We start from the raw sequence: 19,700 nt of genomic DNA, 5'->3' as shown, positions 1-19,700 counted from the left end.
AAATCATCTATGAAAACACATGAATATTGTGCAGCTAAAATATAGAATACGGTTATTAAAATGGCTCATCGGTGACTTGTATACAAAAAAAATCTTACAAAGTTGCTAAATCACACCACTGTATACCTTGCCACAGAGGAGTTATAAATGGCAGCTGAGGTAATGGTCGATGATCTATTCTGTGTTGTGGAAACTCAAAGTATCCACCGCCCACAATTTGTTTTCATAACTATAAGTGTTTTGAAAGACCCTAAATGTTCACCACAATTATTTCATGATAAAATTGATGATTGAAGTTGTCAGATACATTACAAGAGTAACATTAGATACATTAGAGGTACAGATATAAAGATATATCCTCTAGTCCTTAAAAAATTTGCTAATCGCCTCCTCAGCAGAAGTCAAACGTTTCAGGCGATCTCGTAGCTCTTTGCGTTTTCTGCTGACATCCGAGTCCTCAGACAGCAGCTCATGGACGTTTGGTGTGTCCAGTAATTTCATTATATCAATAGACAGGAGCTGAGCAGTCTGCTGCAGCATGTAAAAGGTGATCATCAAGGGCAGTTGGTCAGACATTCGCTGCACCACAATCTGAAAGAAAACATTTAGATAAGTTACATCCTCACAACACAAACACAATTAAATTAGTTACTGAAAACTAAGAAGATATTACCTCATAATATGCCTCCATCATACGATCATACTTGCATTCTTTGTCAAAGACAGGTAGCTCCATTGATAAAGCATCTTTGTTTCTGAAAATGGCTCATCGGTGACTTGCTCATTTGTAATCTCACTCAAGATCTTCAGGAAAATGGGATCTTGAATGTAGATAATGTTTTCCATTTCAAACTGCTCTGAGATCCTCTGCTCTGCCTTTTCTAGTTGGGTTAACATAATGTTGCTGTAATTTTTATATCAATAGACAGGAGCTGAGCAGTCTGCTGCAGCATGTAAAAGGTGTCATCAAGGGCAGTTGGTCAGACATTCGCTGCACCACAATCTGAAAAACACTTACGTCCCTCAGATCAACTGAGTGATTGACTAAGAAGATATTAAAAAGTACTTGCATTGTTTGTCAAATTAATCTTTGAAAAAAGTTTGAGGTTAACATAATGTTGTTAATTTTGTCCTAGAGTGTCAAGCAAAGACTTCAACAAAGCAATTGTGGGGTATTATTTACCTTAGTAATGTTTTGAAGGACATGATACTTCTGGAAACACTTATTCACCACGTCAGTGAATTGCTTAAAGATGATGTCTTCAGGAAAAAATACATAATGAACAACACAGATGAGCCAAAATAATCAGTCTTTAAAGTCCGCCTATTATACCGTTTTTAAGGGTTGTAATATTATTTTGTAGGCTCCTACAATATGTCATGACTTCTGTCTGATCAGTTTGTTTTTGTTTTTCTGTCAAACTGTCTGCCATGTGCTTGTGTTTTCCCGCCCCATTGTCATCTGATTAATCACTCTAGCTGCCTTCTCACCTGTGGCTCGTTAGCTCCTTTATTGCTCCCCTTACTTAAGCTCCCTTTGTTTGCAGTCCTGTGTCTGATCGTTGTGGTGCGAGGATGCTACACGTGTCTCCAGTCCAGTCTAGTCCTGTCCTGTCAAGTCTGTTTAGGCTCCAAGTTTAGCTGATATTTTTAGTTTTTTTTTCCTCTCTTCGTTCGCTCTGCCTTTTTGTTTCTCCAGACCTCCAACCCCTGTGCCGGGCCTGGTTCCTCCGGTGCAGTGTTTGGCAGTTCGCTCTCACCTGATCCTCGGGATCGGACGTTGGACTCGAGCAGCAGGACTGTATAGAGACTCTATCAAGTTTCCCGTTTTCTATTGCTCCCAGCCTAAGAGGAGTGACTGAGGCTGTTTTGATTTCTTGTTTCTGAAGTTTTCTGTGCCTCCGCTCCAGTCAAGTTTTTGTTCCTGACTGCTAATAAATTTAAGTTGAACCTGCTATTGAATCCGTGTTCGTTCCTGACAGAACGATCAGACCAAAAGATGGATTCAGCAGGAGAAGACCAAGTCAGGACTGCTGTGACGCAACAGGGTATTCTCCTTGGCCAGCATGCGACTCAGATAACGGTGACCTCAAGAGATGTTGACCTCCTGACGACCCAAGTTGTTCGAGCTCGGTGCCAGGGTGCAAGAACTCCAACAAGAGGCCCAGGCCGCCCGCTCAGCGGCCTCCCAGTCATATTTTTCACCTCAGGCCGGACCAGAACCCCACGCCAATAGCCCTCCTCCCTATGACGGGGATCCTAATTCGTGCCGGGCTTTCCTGTCCCAGTGTTCCCTGGTCTTTGCACTCCAGCCCCGCCGTTATGTCACAGAGGAGTCTCAGGTGGCATTCGTCATCACCCTCCTTAAGGGAAGGGCTCGTGACTGGGCGACTGCCGTGTGGGATGCTCGTGCCCCCTTCTGCGCCACTTTTGGGTTTCCGAGCCGAAATGGTCAAGTTGTTTGATCGATCTGCGCAGGGTGAGGAGGCAGCCTCCCAGCTGGTGCGGTTGAAGCAGGAGGGTGGTTCGGTCACGGACTATTTTATTCGATTTAGAACTCTGGCAGCCACCTGTGACTGGAATGAGGCTGCTTTGCGAGCCAGGTTTCGGGAGGGATTGAACGACGAGATACAGGATGAGATCGTCACCCATGAACTGCCGCGTGATCTCGACTCCCTGGTGGAACTGGCTCTACGTGTGGAGGGGCGTCTTCAGCGTCGCCGTCAGCGGTGGACTTCTCAGCCTTCCCGGTTCTTGGAGGACAGAGCACCCAACACCACCCGCCACCTCACTTCCTACCACCGACCCTGAACCCATGCAGGTGGGCCGCCTTCGTCTCTCTGCCAAGGAGAGGCAGGATCGACTGACGCGAGGGCTCTGCCTATACTGTGGGAGGCCAGGACACAGAGCCCTCCGGTGTCCTTTAAAAGCCGGGGCCCATCAGCAAGTCGGGAATTCTGATGGGCGTTTCTCCAGTTTCCGAGTCCCCAAGGTCCCGCACTACCCTGCTTCCGGTGTCCATTCATTTTCAGGATTCCGCCCACTCTTGCCCAGCTCTGGTGGATTCTGGAGCTGAGGGCAATTTTTTGGACGCCTCAGTTGCTGCACAGTGGGGCATTCCCGCCATTCCTCTCCCTTTCCCCATTCCTGTCCGCTCCCTCAATGGCCTCCTTCTCTTCTCCATCACTCATTCCACTCCCTCAGTAAGTCTAGTGGTCTCTGGCAATCACCGTGAGGTAATTGAGCTGTACCTTCTTGACTCCCCGGGGGCTCCTGTTGTCCTGGGGCACCCGTGGTTGGTGCAGCACAAGCCTCACGTGGATTGGTCAGGTAATTCTGTGCTATCTTGGAGTCAGTCTTGTCTTGCTTCATGTTTGGGTGCTGCCTTGTCTCCGTGTCTGTGTCTTCTGTGTTTCAGATGGAGTCCGCTGATCTCTGGGGTGCCGCGGAGTACCATGATCTTTGTCGGGTCTTCAGTAAGTCTCGAGCCACTTCCCTACCTCCTCACCGGCCGTACGACTGTGCCATCGATCTCCTCCCAGGCACTTCTCCGCCTAGAGGGCGTTTGTACTCCTTGTCTAGTCCTGAAAGAGAGGCCATGGACAAGTATATCAAGGAGTCCTTAAATGCCGGCCTCATCCGACCCTCTTCCTCACCTGCGGGTGCTGGGTTCTTCTTCGTTAAAAAGAAGGATGGCTCTCTGCGCCCCTGCATCGACTATCGAGGCCTGAATGACATCACCATAAGAAACCGGTATCCTCTACCTCTGATGTCCTCTGCCTTTGAGTTATTACAGGGAGCTAAGGTCTTTACTAAGCTAGACCTCCGCAACGCCTATCATTTGGTCCGCATCCGTGAGGGGATGAGTGGAAGACAGCCTTTAACACCCCTACGGGACACTTCGAATACCGGGTCTTACCCTTCGGGCTTACCAATGCCCCAGCTGTCTTCCAGGCCCTGATCAATGACGTGTTGAGGGACATGGTAAACAGGTTTGTCTTTGTGTACCTTGATGATATTCTCATCTTCTCCCCCTCGTTGCAGGTACACACTCAACACGTGCGTCAGGTGCTACAACGGCTGCTGGAGAACCAGCTTTATGCCAAGGCGGAGAAGTGTGTGTTCCACGCCAAGTCAGTTTCGTTCTTGGGGCATATCATTTCAGCGGAGGGGATTAAAGCCGATCCTGCCAAGATAAGAGCCGTGCCGAGTGGCCAATCCCCGATTCTCGGAAGGCGCTGCAGCGGTTCCTGGGCTTCGCCAACTTCTATAGGCGATTCATCCGGAACTTTGGCCTGGTCGCTGCACCCTTAACGGCACTTACCTCACCTAAAGTATCGTTCAGGTGGAATTCTCGGCCCAGGAGGCCTTTGATGTTCTTAAGTCCCGTTTCATCTCTGCTCCTGTTCTTTGTCTTCCAGATCCTGAACGTCAGTTCATTGTTGAGGTAGATGCCTCAGAGGTCGGGGTAGGCGCGGTCCTATCCCAACGGTCCCCTGGAGATGAGAAGGTGCACCCATGTGCGTTTTTCTCTCACCGTCTGAGCCCTGCAGAGCGAAACTACGACATAGGTAACAGGGAGCTGCTGGCAGTCAGGTTGGCTCTGGGGGAGTGGCGTCAGTGGCTGGAGGGAGCTGCGCAGCCCTTCTTGGTATGGACGGATCATAAGAACCTCCAATATATCCGTTCGCCAAGAGGTTAAATGCTCGCCAGGCTCGCTGGGCACTTTTCTTTGGGCGGTTCAACTTCTCCTCTCGACGGCCGGGTCTAAGAACACTAAGCCTGATGCCCTCTCTCGCCTGTTTGAGGTTCCTGGGAGGGATTTGGATCCCGATACCATTCTCCCCAAGGGGTGGTTGTGGGGTCCCTCTCCTGGGACATCGAGCGGCGGTGAGAAAGGCCGGACGGGAGGGAGAGGTGCCAGAGGGGTGCCCAGAGGGTCGGCTATTTGTGCCGGCTGCTTTGCGTCCTAAGGTTCTCCAGTGGGGTCATGAGTCCAGGATAGCCTGTCACCCAGGTGTTCGGAGATCGCTGGCTACCATCCGTCAGCGATTTTGGTGGCCAACCATGGCTTCCGATGTCAGGCAGTTTGTGTTGGCTTGCTCGGTGTGTGCTCAGAATAAGACTTCTAACCAGTCTCCTGTTGGTCTGTTGCAGCCCCTGCCCATTCCCTCTCGTCCCTGGTCACACCTGGCCCTTGACTTTGTCTCTGGTCTTCCCCCCTCGAGAGGCAACACCGTCATTCTGACAGTGGTGGATCGCTTCTCTAAAGCGGCCCATTTTATCCCTTTGCCCAAACTCCCTTCCGCCAAGGAGACCGCACAGGTGGTGGTGGACCACATTTTCCGGATTCATGGCCTTCCGGTAGATGTGGTCTCCGACAGAGGACCACAATTTGTCTCCCGGTTTTGGAAAGAGTTCTGTAGACAGATCGGGGCCTCTACGAGTCTGTCTTCAGGTTTTCACCCCCAGACCAATGGGCAGTCCGAGCGAGCCAACCAGGATCTCGAGAGAGCTCTCCGCTGCATGGCATCACACAGTCCGAGCTCCTGGAGCCAGCAGCTACCGTGGGTCGAATATTCCCACAACTCCCTTCCTGTAGCGTCCACAGGTATGTCTCCCTTTCTTTGTTCAATGGGTTATCAACCACCCCTTTTCCCTACTCAGGAACCCGAGGCTGCGGTCCCGTCTGCCTTGGCCTTCGTCCGTCGGTGTCGTCGCACCTGGAAGAGGGCTAAGGAGGTCTTGGCCCGGACTTCCAGACGGACCAAAGCAGCGGCTGATCGTCACAGGACTCCTGCCCCTCAGTATGTGTGCGGTCAGAAGGTATGGCTCTCCACCAAGGACCTGCCTCTCCGGGTGCCTTCTCGCAAGCTGGCGCCCAGGTTCATTGGTCCATATCCTATCACCAAGGTTCTGAGTCCAGTGGCGGTGCGGCTCAAGCTTCCCCACACGCTTGGTCGGGTCCACCCTGTCTTCCATGTGTCCAGGGTTAAGCCTGTGTTTCGTTCCCCCCTTAACCCTGTGAGGTCTACCCCGACTCCCCCTCCCCCCCGCATAGTGGATGGTACTCCAGTGTACACTGTGAGAAAGCTCCTGGATGTTAGACGCCGTGGTCGGGGTTTCCAGTTTCTGGTGGACTGGGAGGGTTACGGACCGGAGGAGAGGTGTTGGATACCGGCCCGGGACATTCTGGATCAGACTCTGGTTGAGGACTTCCGCCGGCGACGAGGTGGGCTCCCTCTGGGGGCGCCAGGTGGCGCTCCTGGGAGGGGGGGTACTGTCATGACTTCTGTCTGATCAGTTTGTTTTTGTTTTTCTGTCAAACTGTCTGCCATGTGCTTGTGTTTTCCCGCCCCATTGTCATCTGATTAATCACTCTAGCTGCCTTCTCACCTGTGGCTCGTTAGCTCCTTTATTGCTCCCCTTACTTAAGCTCCCTTTGTTTGCAGTCCTGTGTCTGATCGTTGTGGTGCGAGGATGCTACACGTGTCTCCAGTCTAGTCCTGTCCTGTCAAGTCTGTTTAGGCTCCAAGTTTAGCTGATATTTTTTAGTTTTTTTTTTCCCTCTTCGTTCGCTCTGCCTTTTTGTTTTCTCCAGACCTCCGAACCCCTGTGCCGGGCCTGGTTCCTCCGGTGCAGTGTTTGGCAGTTCGCTCTCACCTGATCCTCGGGATCGGACGTTGGACTCGAGCAGCAGGACTGTATAGAGACTCTATCAAGTTTCCCGTTTTCTATTGCTCCCAGCCTAAGAGGAGTGACTGGAGGCTGTTTTGATTTCTTGTTTCTGAAGTTTTCTGTGCCTCCGCTCCAGTCAAGTTTTTGTTCCCTGACTGCTAATAAATTTAAGTTGAACCTGCTATTGAATCCGTGTTCGTTCCTGACACAATAAGTTTAAATGCATGCTAGGTAAAAAAAGCTTTTGTTATATCAAAATATGTGTTTAATATTATCTAATTTTCCAGAATTTTCTAAGTAATAAAGTTAAGTAATAAAGAATGAATCTCTTGATCTAAACAGTGCAAAACAGGTCATTTGAATGCATACATTTTTGGAAACAAATACATTAATTATATTTCTTAGATTTTAACCTGAAATAGTCATGGTTTAGGAAGAACTCTTGCTCTATTTCTGCTGCCTCCTTCAGAGGAACTTTAGCATCAATCTGCTGTTGTCCTCTACACTTCACCACAATGTAACCTTTGCGGAGAGGAATCACATTGTTGTCAACAATTTTCAGGATCTCCTTCTCTGTTCCCCTGTCTATGAGGTCTGGCTTGGTCAAAATGGCTGTGAGAATGAAAAACATGTATTTTAAAAGTCCACTTCCTGAGAAACGTGCTGCAAGATATTTGGTGAGATATTAGATGTTGTGCAGATCATATTCTTCATTACCGACAGTTCTTATGCCCTCATCATCTACTTCTTTTGCCATTCTTAAGGCCTCTGTGGTTGCAATGTCAGTGTTACAAGGGACTACAACCAGGTTTATAGTCTCATGTTTCTTAATATATTTCATGATCAGACGTTTGATCTACAAGACAAAGACATAGTCAAAAAACTGTACTAGTTTGATAATAAATGTGGTTTGCAGATTATATGAACCACCTGTTTTCCAATATCCTCTGGTTGTCCTTCTACTGGGACACGGGCAATTCCAGGCAGGTCGATCAGTGTGAGGTCACACATATCTGGTGACATGACCTCTAAAGTGATGAGCTCATCACATATTCCTACCCCACTTCCTGCCAGATCATTCTGGGCTGTAAAACACAAACAAGCAATTAACTGTTAAATGCTAATTAACTTATATCGTTTGGGGAAACATATGTTCTTTAAAGCAGTGAGAATAAAGACATATTTATTGTAGTCAAGCCATTGTAAAGAAACTATATTGTAGGCAACTTATTGAGTGCTACCTAATTTCTTTGGGATTAATAAATTAATATTTCAGTGTTTACATTTTATATATAATTGTGTACCTTTTTTCACTTCAAATATATTTAAATAGACACAGTAGGTTACATTACTGAAACTTTACATGTGTATCTCATTCAGTACTTAAAAACATCAAAAGTTTGACTATTTTACCCAATAATTGTGTTTTATGTAGTTATAGAAAGAAAGTGATACCAGGATAGCTATACGACAAAACTGATTTGCTATGGGTTTTGCACATTGAAAAGGTGAATTAGAACGCTGAACTGACAAATCAGCATCCAAGACTATCCATTTTATAAAACAAAATATACATGTACACAGTTACTGATGGAGACTTCATTTTGAGATTTAGATTTATTATTATTATTATTATTATATACACCAGTAAAACTGAAAAAAGAGAGATTTCCAGCAGTTTTACTAACCTGCTGCAACATGTTCTTCAACTAATGAAGGATCTGAAAATTCAATTTTTTGAGTTGACTGTGGTCCACGTCCTACCACCAGTTGGCTGGCTCTGATAGGACCTGCAACAAAATGTGGTTTAAATCCAGTTTTAAAAGTGATCATTTTAATGCAGCTGAAAGAATCCCCTCCAATGACTGCAAGAAGTACTACTTACCTGCAAGACGTGGCGAATTTACAGTTGTTTTCTTATTGTAAGTTATAACAGCCTTCCAGTCTACTCCTGGTACCTTCTTCAGCCTCAACTCTAATGGACATCTGGTCACAATTCCTATAGAAAACACAGTCGACAATCAACAGAAAATTAATTTTTCTATTACTACCTATTATTTTGAAATATTGTTATTTTTATTAGATTTTTGTTGGTATAGAAATGATAAAACCATGGTAATAGGGAGCATGGCTTTTGTCTGAATCATAATATTAAAAATGTTAAAGTTAAGAATTGCTAAAGGTATATGCAACCTTTTTGCTTTGGCCTTATATCTGTGCATTTAAATCTCTTGTAGGCCAAAGTGTTTGCATATCCAGTGAATTGGAGTGTATTGGAAAATACTAATTATTACTGTGGTAGAAAACATAGTCCCAGGGCCCTATGTATTTTCAATCCGGGCCGTGTCACCAGAACTCAGACAAATATAGCAATATTGGACAGATTTGCTTAAAGTGGTCTCTAAGTGTGTATAAATATCCAGTAGCAAAGATTAAATTAGTCCTCACCGCTCCCTCTTGGTAATGCAACTCCAGACAGAGCTTCCAGCACAGAGCTTTTTCCAGAACTCTGGTCTCCAATCACTACAATAGCCGGTAATGACAAGTCCTTCTCGATGCCAACTGACCGCAGAGTGTCAATCAGATCAATGTATGGACGGATGCTCTCTTCTAAATGACTGTGAACCTCTCCCGTTGTTTTCTGACTGTAAAGATAATGCATTGATGTGCAGGGTTTGGCATAGTTTCAATTTCATTTAATGTATTTCATATTTAATATTTGACTGATACAATGTCTTTATTGTGTTGTATCATGCTCTTCCTGCCTGAAAGCAGCGTAAAACTCTTAAACAGTAACCTGTGCCAAGTGGATCATTCATTTTCTTCATTAATCATCACATTAGACTGCATTACTCTGTAAAACTAATTGTAAACTTTGTAGTTAAAACATTATGCATCTGTGGTAGCCAGATCTTTTTATGGTTTTATTTCCCATTTTCACACAACATTTCACCTATTCATAAAGCTCATTAATTTTCATGGTGGCAGTCAGTGCTCCACTCAACATAAGTCGGTTGAAAAATGCGTTGAAAACCCATTCGATTCAAACTTGATATACTGAATTTTGGCAAAACATGGGTAAAACTGCAAAATTTAATATCTTAGATATTGTTGCCATGGAAACACTTCAAACTTATTTTATGTGACCTTGCAAGGATTTCTGTATTGCTTTGATTTAAAGTATATGTAAACTGTAAACCTGTTAAACCTGTTAGCTTTTTTTATAGCCATTATGTTTCATGTGTGCTTTGTTAATTGATGTTCATAAAAACGTCATTTTAACCATGTTTTGTTGTCTGTGTTTAGTTTCTTTTCTTTTCTTTAACTGCATTAATTCATGTTGGGATGTTTACTAAAATTGTTGGATGTGGCACAGCCCTACCTAAAAAAAACTTCCACCAGCCACCACTGAATTCTTTTAAATGCAATCCTATTTTATTCATTATTAACATTCATTATATGCTTATATACCAATTGACTCGTCATACAGTATGTATAAATGTACATTTCTACATTTCGCAAGAAATAAGACAAGCTTCTAAAAGCATACATTTGCTATAATTAAATGTATTACAATAAATTAACAAATGGTTCAATTTTAAATTAGTAAGTAAAAAAAAAAAATATATATATATATATATATATATATATATATATATATATATATATATATATATATATATATATATACACACACACACACACACACACACACACACACTAACCTTTCATTTTGAGAACTATCACTATCTTCATCACTTCTTTGATCCGGAGACGAGAAAAAACCTGAACTGGACATTTCACCAAATTTGCCTAAAAAAGACATTTTCTGGATAATGAAAAGAGCAAGATAATAATAAAAAGTTGTAATAATTCGTCCTCGATAATGTTTGTGCTTTTGGATGCCTCTTAACAGTATGTCACACTGATATATACTGTCACACCCAGCATACAAATGCCAGCAGGCACAGATTGAACAAGTCAGGCAGGTTCCAGCTGACACCAGATATCTGTTTAACATCAGGTTGAAGTTGGGCATAATGTCGAACATACATTGCAAAACGTCAATTTGACGTTGTCCTAGTTGTTCACTGGCCAGAATGTTCTTCTCTGTTCCCTTGTTTACGAGGTCTGGATTGGTCAACACCTCATGTTAATGACTTTTGAGATCATATGAAAACATGTAAAAATATGTTTTACATTTTACTGAATTGCAAGAAATGACAGATGTACAGTTCTTTTTAAGTTCATCTGGCTGCTGTGTTTTTGTACTCCTGCCATGGCCTTTTACACCGAGGTTCACCATTGGGCCTGAAGTAGCATAGATGGCACCTGTTCAGGAGGCGGTATAAAGATAGAAAGGCCATTCAGCAATGATTTGCTTTTGAATTTCCTCATATATGAAAATGTACCTAATAGAAAAGCATTTCTTATGGTCATCTCAGCAGTGAATCACATCTGTTGAAGTGCAATACAGTAGAAAACTAGATTACCTGTATCCAGGTGCTCTCAGGATATAACATAGCATCACATAACACATGTACATTTACTGATTTTTTATTTTTTTTCAGGTAAATTTTCATATGAAAATTTCTAAACCAAATTATAGCAAAACCCATTACATCCTTTCCCATGCTTTAGTCCTCTCCATGATCACACATGGTAAAAAAAACACTTGTAATTACGTTATAGCATATATTCTAATGTGGTAAAATAATATAAAGACTATGGTAGTTTTTAACTATCAGCGCAAAAATAGTTAAAAACTATTTATTTATTTTACTACAATTAGAAAACTATACTGTAGTACAGTTTACTATTTGTAGCAATGTCACGTAAGATATATGTAATAATACAATGACCAAGTATGTAAATGTCACAGTGTGGTGCAGGTAGATTAACACACAAAGATGAAGAAGAGATTTACGGTCTTTAATAATCCAATAAACGTGATTGGTTGGAGCGAGAATGTGCAGCGATTGGTCAGCACCACGTTAGATCGATGAATGGACAAATGCTCTCTCTCTAAATGACTGTGCACTGCTCACCTCATTTCCTGCCTATAAAAATAATGTGTATTTTATTGTAGTTTTTATTGTTTTTTATTTTATTGTAAATTTATTTTATTTATTGGTTTTATTGTAAATTATTGAAGTATACGTGACCCTTCAGGAGCAATTACTGATAGGCTGTCAATCACCTGTAAAAAAACTGATTGCACATTTTATTCACCCACTGTCTTTAAAGCTGATACATAGAAACGACTTTCTACGTTGAGGACCTTGGTAGAAATGTAGTGGAGTGAAAAGAAGTCAAATGTAGTAAAGCTAAAGTCATAAATCTAGCACCAAAACTCTGAAACAATTTCCCTAACACGGTTCAGGAAACAGACACTGTCAGTTTAAATCTAGATTAAAGACACATCTTTTTAAACTAGCCTACACGTAACACTCAATACGCTTTTATTATTCAAATCTGTTAAAGGATTGCTAGGCTGCATTAATTAAATTGGCTGGAACCGGGAACAGTCCTCATAAAATACAATGTACTCGTTACATAGTAAAAAGAAAGGCGTTTATGCTAATATTAGTCTGTTTCTTTCTTATTCTGTTTCTCAGCTTGTATCCAGATCAGATGGAGGATCAGCACCCAGGGACGATGTTCATCTGAGACCAGAACACACAAAAACACAAGTCCTGTACACAATGTGACATAGCTGTGTTTAAAATTAAACCGGAAGTTAAGTGTTGGGCGTCCGGCCAGAGGAGAACTGGCCCCAACCGAGCCTGATTTCCCCCAAGTTTTTTTTTTCTCCTTTCTGTATGGATGGGGTTTTGGTTCCTTGCCACTGTCACCTCTGGCTTGCTTAAGGGCACTTACTTTCCAGCGATTATCATCGATTTGATTACAGAGACCATCTCTGCATTAATAACAAATTGTTCAACCTCGTCATTAAACATCCCTATCACTGTATTCTACTGTGTATATACTGTTCAGTGCTTTGATACAATCTGTATTGTTAAAAGAGCTATATAAATAAAGGTGACTAAGTTTTCAAGTACAGCTACTCAAAGTGTACTTAAGTACAATACTCAAGTAAATGCACTTCATTACGGTCCGCCTCTGAATAAGAAACAGATTTAAAAGCAGGTTTCATGAACCTGCCTGCTTATGTTGGATTTTAACGGGTATCTTTGTAGTTTATATTATTTTTCATTTTATTCAGTTTTATTCTTCAGAATACCAGTGCGAAATTCCATGCTTTGTGTGTGACCATATTGTGGGATACTGTGTGCTCTGTGTTTGGCTGTATCCGACATCGCCGTCTATACAGCCATTTTAAATGGCGTTCGAAATTCCCGCGTTTTGCCAGAAGATGGCGCCCTCAACTAAACCATCCATCCATTAATTTTACAAAGCACTCGTGCATAACGTAATACAACGTCGTTACAAATTTATTGTACTCATATTATTAAACCATTTAACTATGGTTTATACATTCAAGAATTAAATCCTTTAATTGTATTATTGGAACTACCTGTTTCAAAAGATTCCTCTCTCTATTTGTCTCTCCGTCTTACTGCTGCTCAAGCAGGTGTGGAGGAGAGAAAGGTAATCTCTCGCACCTGTCGCTCGTTAATGTGCAGAGGCTGCAAGCTTAAAAGCTGTCCAACATGCCTAACAGATGGAAGTCTGATCTTATAGTTGTGTCGGAGCTAGATATTGTGTAGATCTTACTCAAAGTACAGCTAAACTTAGACCTCTGATTAAGATGTTAATATCAGTGTTGAAGTACGTGTCTCTGAATGCCATCTTATTTCTATGAAAACCTTTTCTCTAATTTTTGGTTAGTTAGTGTACGTTTATGTTCTTTTTTTTTTTTTTTTTTTTGCTTTGTCAGTTTAGACTCCCTAACTTGTCAGATGGTCCTTTTGTTTGTTTAGCCTTTCCATTTTGCATCCCAATATTTTGTTTAGCAGTTTTGTAAAAACAAAAAAAAGAAAATTTGGTTACTCCCTTACCCTAGACCTTTACATCTGGGACGTTAACACAAGCAGAAAACATTTGAACAAAAATAAACGTGTTTTAGTCAGTGCAATGAAATCGTATCCTTTCTGTCAAAGAAGTGTGAATGTATAGGTTATTTCTAGAAGTATACAAGTGCTGTATATGTAGTTATAGCACAAATAAGGAAGGGGGGGTGAAAGTTTGAGCTTTTAAGCGTTCCTTCAGGAGGACCATTTTAAGGTTAGATCTGCCTCACAAAATATGCTATCCATGATGGTCCTATGTGCCATCACACAACATGTGACTAAACATAACCATGTGGCTCTAATAAAGAGTAAAGTGGACTAGCACCATCTAGTGTAAAGTTTCAGCTTTTTCTGTAGCAACCAGTAATAAAACAATATAAACTTTTATAACACAGAACAATGGTTTACAAACCTGTCCTGGAAGCACTCCTGCCTTGCACACATCGCATGTCAACACACAAAATGTGCCGGGAACGGGTGCCTCCAGGACAGGTTTGACAACCACTGATAAAGAATATAAGACAAAATATGACTCTTGTGCTAAGTTGTGCTAAGCAGGTGTGGAGGAGAGAAAGGTAGTTGCTAAGCACACTTAATTTATATTTACAAATAGCCTACCTTTTAGTGCATATACAACTGAACTTACATTTGTATGCAGATTAATGGCTTCAGGTCCATATTTCAAAGCAAAACTACTAACATACAATGTGTAAAACCTAAGATTGTATGTGTAAATATAAATTATAGCTTTGTTTTATTAAAATGTATACACTGTAGTTGGTAGAGAAGACATTGGAGTTACAAAAACTTTTATTAGGTACATGCAGGCTTTCACAGATGCTTTGTCATTTCCAAAAACACTTACTTCACGCTCATATTTTTTTATTTATTTTTTAAAATAATTATTCATGATTAAACTGAACCTTAACCTTGAACCTAAAAAATCAATATGATTCCTAAAGCATAAAACAATGCACATATTCTTTAATTTTGATATTTCTGATATATATGACTGCTGACTTTAATAGGGAACAAGCATATGACAAAAATAGAGGCAATTTCTGTCTCAGAGGTAAATACTGATGCGATCTTGAGCCAGGCGCAGTCTCTCCATGCGTTGGTGTAAGTCTGCTCTCTTCCGTCCAGCTTCTGTGTCCTCCACGAGCAGCTTCACAACATCAGCTCCATCCCGCAGGTCCATAGCATGAGCCCTCAGCATCACGGCGGCTTCCTTCAGTATGAACAGCAGGATCACCATGGGAATGTAGTCGGCTAGACGCTGATACACTATCTGATGGATTGAGGGTGGAAGGTTTTCAATGCATTCAATACAAAAGAACACAAGCAGTTGACATCAAAATCAAGAACTGATTTAAACCTCGTAGTAGATGATCAGTTTATCAGGCGTCAAGCTCCTGGTGTCAAAAACAGCGCAGTTGTGAGGTGAGGTCGCGTTTTCTCCCGTATCCAAACTAATGGACTCGTACTCCTGTCGCTTTTCCACAAACTTGAAGTCTACAATTTTCTGGGTAAAAATGGGATCCTGCGTATACACAAGTTTCTCCATGTTAATGTACTCATGGATCCTCTTCTCCACCTTGCCTTCTTGCTTTGATTGAATTTCATCAATATGGTTCTGAAGGAAAGTACACCAGATATTAATGAAATGTTAAATAAAATGTATTTTATTGTCTATTTAATCAGCAATGGTCAATTTAACCTACCTGTATTATGTGCCTCAGATGAGGATAGTTTGGGAAACACAGCTCACACATGTCCCTGAACTCTTTCTGCACAATACCTAATACATTAAATGAAAACTAATTATTAATCATATCCAATCCATGTATAAAATAAATTTAAATTCAAGTTGAAGTCCAAATAGCAACCTCGGATGAGCTTCAAAGTATCCAAGGCTGGTTGTTTAAGGTCTCCAACATGCTTCTTCACCATTGATTCATACACACAGTAGTCGCTGAAGGTCACCAGTTCTCTCCCACGATGCGCCTCATCATACTTTTCTGTCATCTGTTTCACCGACTCTCTGACTAAAATCGAATCATCTTACAATAATCATCTCAAAATATAAGGTTACAAGTGAATAGAAAAACAAAGCACTTATCAGCCCATTCAAGAAAAAAAACTGCATGTCTTTGTTTTAGTGACTCTTTCTGCCGATACAACAATACTCCAGTAGGTGGCGACAAGCGAAAAGTCTATTAGTTCTGGACGAATTCCAAACGGCTTTTTTGCTCCCTTCAAGGGCACTTTGGGAAGGGGATGCCATTTGTAGGAACGTTCCAAACGAAAGCGAGCAACTGAATCCCTTCACAAAGGGTCCTTTCAGACATTACCGATCATGTGATCTTCAGTTAGGAGCTCTTGTGATGCATTTAAAAATAAAGTTGGGATTAATTTCCTTTTTCGCCTACAAACATTTGTCTTTATTTATGAGATGCTTATATGAGACAGAAATACCCTACATTCTTAAAAGAACACACTTCAAGGTCTCTGCCCTTTGAAAGGAGTAGTGCGTAGAGATGTTTGCTTCTGTTTAGAATTCGCCCAGTGAATCAACTCCACCGATTCATAAATCGGCAATTCTGGAAAGAACATCTGCCTTCATGTGTTGCTAAGAGACAGCGGTTATGTATCGCTGGAGGTAACGGTTGGCCAGTAACTGGCAATGTTATACCAAAATATAAGTTACTCAGTATTAACTTCTTGCTCACTAGACTGTTGTATACTGTTAATCTAAAAATGTATCAACAACAGCCTGGTTCTGGCTTAATTTGCATATTTGAAGTGACCCGAATGTGAGCAAATGATGACAGAATGTCTTAGGCGGTGAGCTAGTTACCCCACTGTAGTGTATTATACATTGTGTCCAGTCATACCGAGATTGTAGATATCTATATGACATACATGATGCTTTGGAGCTACTGAGATGACATTCCCATTGCTTGAACACTGGTCGAAGGTACGAATAGAGGTTCCCGTTGTCTGATTCTCCAGTTCTACACAGCTCGCTTATCTGGTCACTGAACTCCAAGATTTTCTACACATACAAAGAAACAAAAGTTCAGTCAGGCTAGTTTAAGATACTGGACAATATAAGTAATGGACTGTACCTTGCTGAGATAAGGCCCCATTCGCTCCAGTTCTAAAGGAGGACCATCAGCATAACTTTTTAGCTCAACTCTTACTGCAGACAAGTGGATATGAATTTGATCTCTCAGAGATGGAAGTGAAGACTGTAAAATAAGGAATGACTCATGAGTTTAGTGTTCAGAGTAAGTTTCGTAATATTATATCACATTAACACTTGCCTTGATATGTTCGACCAGCTCTTTAGTGAGTCTGGTGGAAAGGCAGGGTATTGTGGCCCTCTGCTCCTCAAGAAGATAACTGGTGGAGACAGGAGCACTCTTAAATTTCTTTGAACATAAAATAGCACATAACTGAAAATGTGTAATTTGTAATAATTCAATACCTGAACTGTGTGTGTTTGGAGAAGAACTCTTTTTCCTGTCTTGTGGCTTCAAGCAGAGAAACGTTTTCATTGATGTCACTCTGGCCTCTGCATCGGACAATGGTATAGCCCTTCTTGAGAGGGACCACTTTACCCTGCAGCACTTGTAAGATGTCAGCCTCTGCTCCTTTATCTACGAGGTCTGGCTTTGTCAATATTGCTGAAGCAATAGAAAGTTTTTGAATAGATATGAATGAAATTGCGCTGCACATTCTAATGTGAAAATTAATCTGTAGCTCAGATGAAAAGTTACACCTAAAGTCCTTAAGCCATCGGGATCGACACCCTGAGCCATTCTAAGTGCTTCCGTGGTTGCGATGTCGACATTGCAGGGAACAACAACCAAATTAATAGTTTCTTTTTTGGAAATGAATTTCAGTATCAGGCGTCGAATCTGCAATTATTCAAAGGCAGTGATTACTCATTTTAAAATATATCAAGCTACATTATTATGCATGCGACTTCACAGTGCAGGTTTCTTAAATCATATTTACGTTATTATTTAGCTTTTTGAATTCAGTTTTGTGTAAACAATTTATTTTGCTTTTGCAGAATTTGCACAGAAAGGAACTAAATGCAAATAAATATATAGGTTTATTTACAGTGACCAATTATTCAGAATTTTATTCTCACCTGGTCTCCAATGTCTTCCGGTTGTCCTTTCACAGGTACTCTTGTTATTCCAGGCAGATCGATCAGCGTGAGGTCGCACACATCGGGCGACGTGATCTCCAAACTGATTAAATCATCGCAGATTCCTACTCCATCTCCAGCAAGCATATTCTGTGCTGTAAAAGACAAACAAGCACTACATACTTATTCAACCTTTACTTATCATGTAAGTGATATTTTAACTAATAAGAACTGATAGAATTGTCATTGTATATCATTTCTTGTATTATAATTATTACTTAGTAATGATAATAGTAATGATAATTATATTTATATACAGCCTCACCCCTTCTGACGTAACTTTCAACTTGTGCGGGATCATGAAAAGTCTCACGCACTTCATTGTAGGAGATTATAGCAGTCCAGCCGCTTCCATTATTAAGTTTTCTGAGTTTAAGTTCCAGGGGACAGCGGGTGACAATACCTGAATGGAAAATATTAGATACCTAATTATAAATATATATAGATAGATAGATAGATAGATAGATAGATAGATAGATAGTAGCTGTACAACGTACCACTTCCACGAGGTAAAGCGACTCCTGATAATGCCTCTAAAACAGAGCTTTTCCCTGAGCTCTGGTCTCCCACCACTGCAATGGAAGGCAATGCAAGTTCCTTCTCAATCCCAATCCGTCTCATGAAGTCAATCATCTCAATATAGGGCCGAACCTGGGCCTCCCACTGCTGCAGAAATATTCCATTGTTCTCTGGACTTAAAAAACACACATTTAACAGTTAGACTATAAAATTACATGATTTGTATGTCATTTTACTTTGATTTGACAGTTTTAATGCAGAATATACTGTATGTTTGAAAAAAAAATTATAAATCAAGGCTTTCGTTACCCGTTTTCATCTGAGGAATCGAAATCCAGTATTTCTGGTGAGCTGTCCATGATCTCACAGGATGATAATTGGTTATTATATAAGAAGGTAATATATATGCATAAAGTGTTTTCTTTTAGAATGTTTAGATGAGAACTCAGTCGGAATCAGTTAACGTCTGCTCTGACATCCATAGACAACAGAACTCCTGGCAAATAAGTGTGAAATGCATAATGCAAACCTTATATAGGTTGCATATCGCTTGTGGCTTGGGGGGGTGGGGACTTAACCGAAAGACAGAAATTAGCTTTACAAAAAGGAAGTAGTCAGCACTTGAACTAACATTCAGAGTTCAGAAAAAAAACAAGGGAACAGAATGCAAATATACTGTGATTTTGACAGAATTTTTATGGGAAGTAGCTGATTTGCATGTCCACTATATATATATATATATATATATATATATATATATATATATATATATATATATATATATGTGTGTGTGTGTGTGTGTGTGTGTGTGTGTGTGTGTGTGTGTGTGTGTGTGTGTGTTTTGTTTCATTTGTTGTTGTTTTACAATACATTCAAATTACACTTGATAAATAATTTTTCTCTTAAAGTCCATTTTTAACAGTTCAACAGAACTAGATTCCAACATGAGTAAATCGGTTAAATACAATTAAATACAATTATCACTGTGCTGTATATTTAATCTGATATTTTAGAGACCAGAACGAGGAAGCAGTGACCACAAAGCTGACTTGCAAAGTCTTAAAAAAGATTAATTAAAAAATACAAACCTGCAATGCCATTTCGGTAAATCATTTGCATAAAGGAAAAATGAGCTTTCCCCTGGGTTAATGGGTTGCAGCAAAAGTTATTATATAATGCAGAATATGTTATAAAAATACTGTAGATCTACAGCCTCAACATACTATTTAAACATTTTTCCCCCA

The 19,700-nt window shown here is 41.1% G+C and overlaps 2 protein-coding genes and 1 pseudogene across 2 annotated transcripts; all 3 read right to left on the bottom strand.

Annotated features, from left to right (window-relative positions):
* Positions 1-229: 229 nt before the first annotated feature.
* On the bottom strand, positions 230-1,321 carry LOC122330947 (annotated as a pseudogene).
* Positions 1,322-6,986: 5,665 nt separating this feature from the next.
* On the bottom strand, positions 6,987-10,797 carry LOC122330944 (interferon-induced GTP-binding protein Mx-like). The gene is made up of 7 exons (XM_043228330.1): positions 10,404-10,797; positions 9,127-9,323; positions 8,564-8,677; positions 8,367-8,468; positions 7,609-7,763; positions 7,396-7,534; positions 6,987-7,290 (listed from the first exon to the last, which is right to left on the bottom strand). Exons 1-7 carry the CDS (start codon positions 10,727-10,729, stop codon positions 7,067-7,069), a joined length of 1,257 nt encoding a protein of 418 aa, XP_043084265.1. The 5' UTR covers positions 10,730-10,797; the 3' UTR covers positions 6,987-7,066.
* A 3,707-nt stretch (positions 10,798-14,504) lies between these two features.
* mxh (myxovirus (influenza virus) resistance H) lies at positions 14,505-18,980 on the bottom strand. The gene is made up of 13 exons (XM_043228329.1): positions 18,766-18,980; positions 18,435-18,631; positions 18,203-18,340; positions 17,878-18,032; positions 17,500-17,638; positions 17,206-17,404; positions 17,042-17,120; positions 16,844-16,966; positions 16,638-16,770; positions 15,602-15,760; positions 15,437-15,513; positions 15,091-15,348; positions 14,505-15,003 (listed from the first exon to the last, which is right to left on the bottom strand). Exons 1-13 carry the CDS (start codon positions 18,813-18,815, stop codon positions 14,779-14,781), a joined length of 1,932 nt encoding a protein of 643 aa, XP_043084264.1. The 5' UTR covers positions 18,816-18,980; the 3' UTR covers positions 14,505-14,778.
* Between the last annotated feature and the right edge of the window lie 720 nt (positions 18,981-19,700).

Source organism: Puntigrus tetrazona, chromosome 25 (assembly GCF_018831695.1).
Source record: "Puntigrus tetrazona isolate hp1 chromosome 25, ASM1883169v1, whole genome shotgun sequence".
In the NCBI taxonomy this organism is placed as follows: Eukaryota; Metazoa; Chordata; class Actinopteri; order Cypriniformes; family Cyprinidae; genus Puntigrus; species Puntigrus tetrazona.
The sequence above is the reverse complement of the archived record's forward strand: the minus strand, read 5'-3'. Positions and strand labels throughout refer to the sequence as shown.

Bases quoted from the DNA above. Each gene is read 5' to 3' on its own strand.
- LOC122330944 (XM_043228330.1), bottom strand. From the start codon at position 10,729: ATGTTCGACATTATGCCCAACTTCAACCTGATGTTAAACAGATATCTG. The intron at 9,324-10,403 runs GTTAGTGTGTGT...TTATCTTTACAG, and splicing joins GATAGTTCTCAAAATGAAAG to TCAGAAAACAACGGGAGAGG. The intron at 7,764-8,366 runs GTTAGTAAAACT...TGTGTTTTACAG, and splicing joins TGAAGAACATGTTGCAGCAG to CCCAGAATGATCTGGCAGGA.
- mxh (XM_043228329.1), bottom strand. From the start codon at position 18,815: ATGGACAGCTCACCAGAAATACTGGATTTCGATTCCTCAGATGAAAAC. The intron at 17,639-17,877 runs GTGAGAATAAAA...GAATAATTGCAG, and splicing joins CGGAAGACATTGGAGACCAG to ATTCGACGCCTGATACTGAA. The intron at 15,004-15,090 runs GTTTAAATCAGT...TCAATCCATCAG, and splicing joins AACTGATCATCTACTACGAG to ATAGTGTATCAGCGTCTAGC.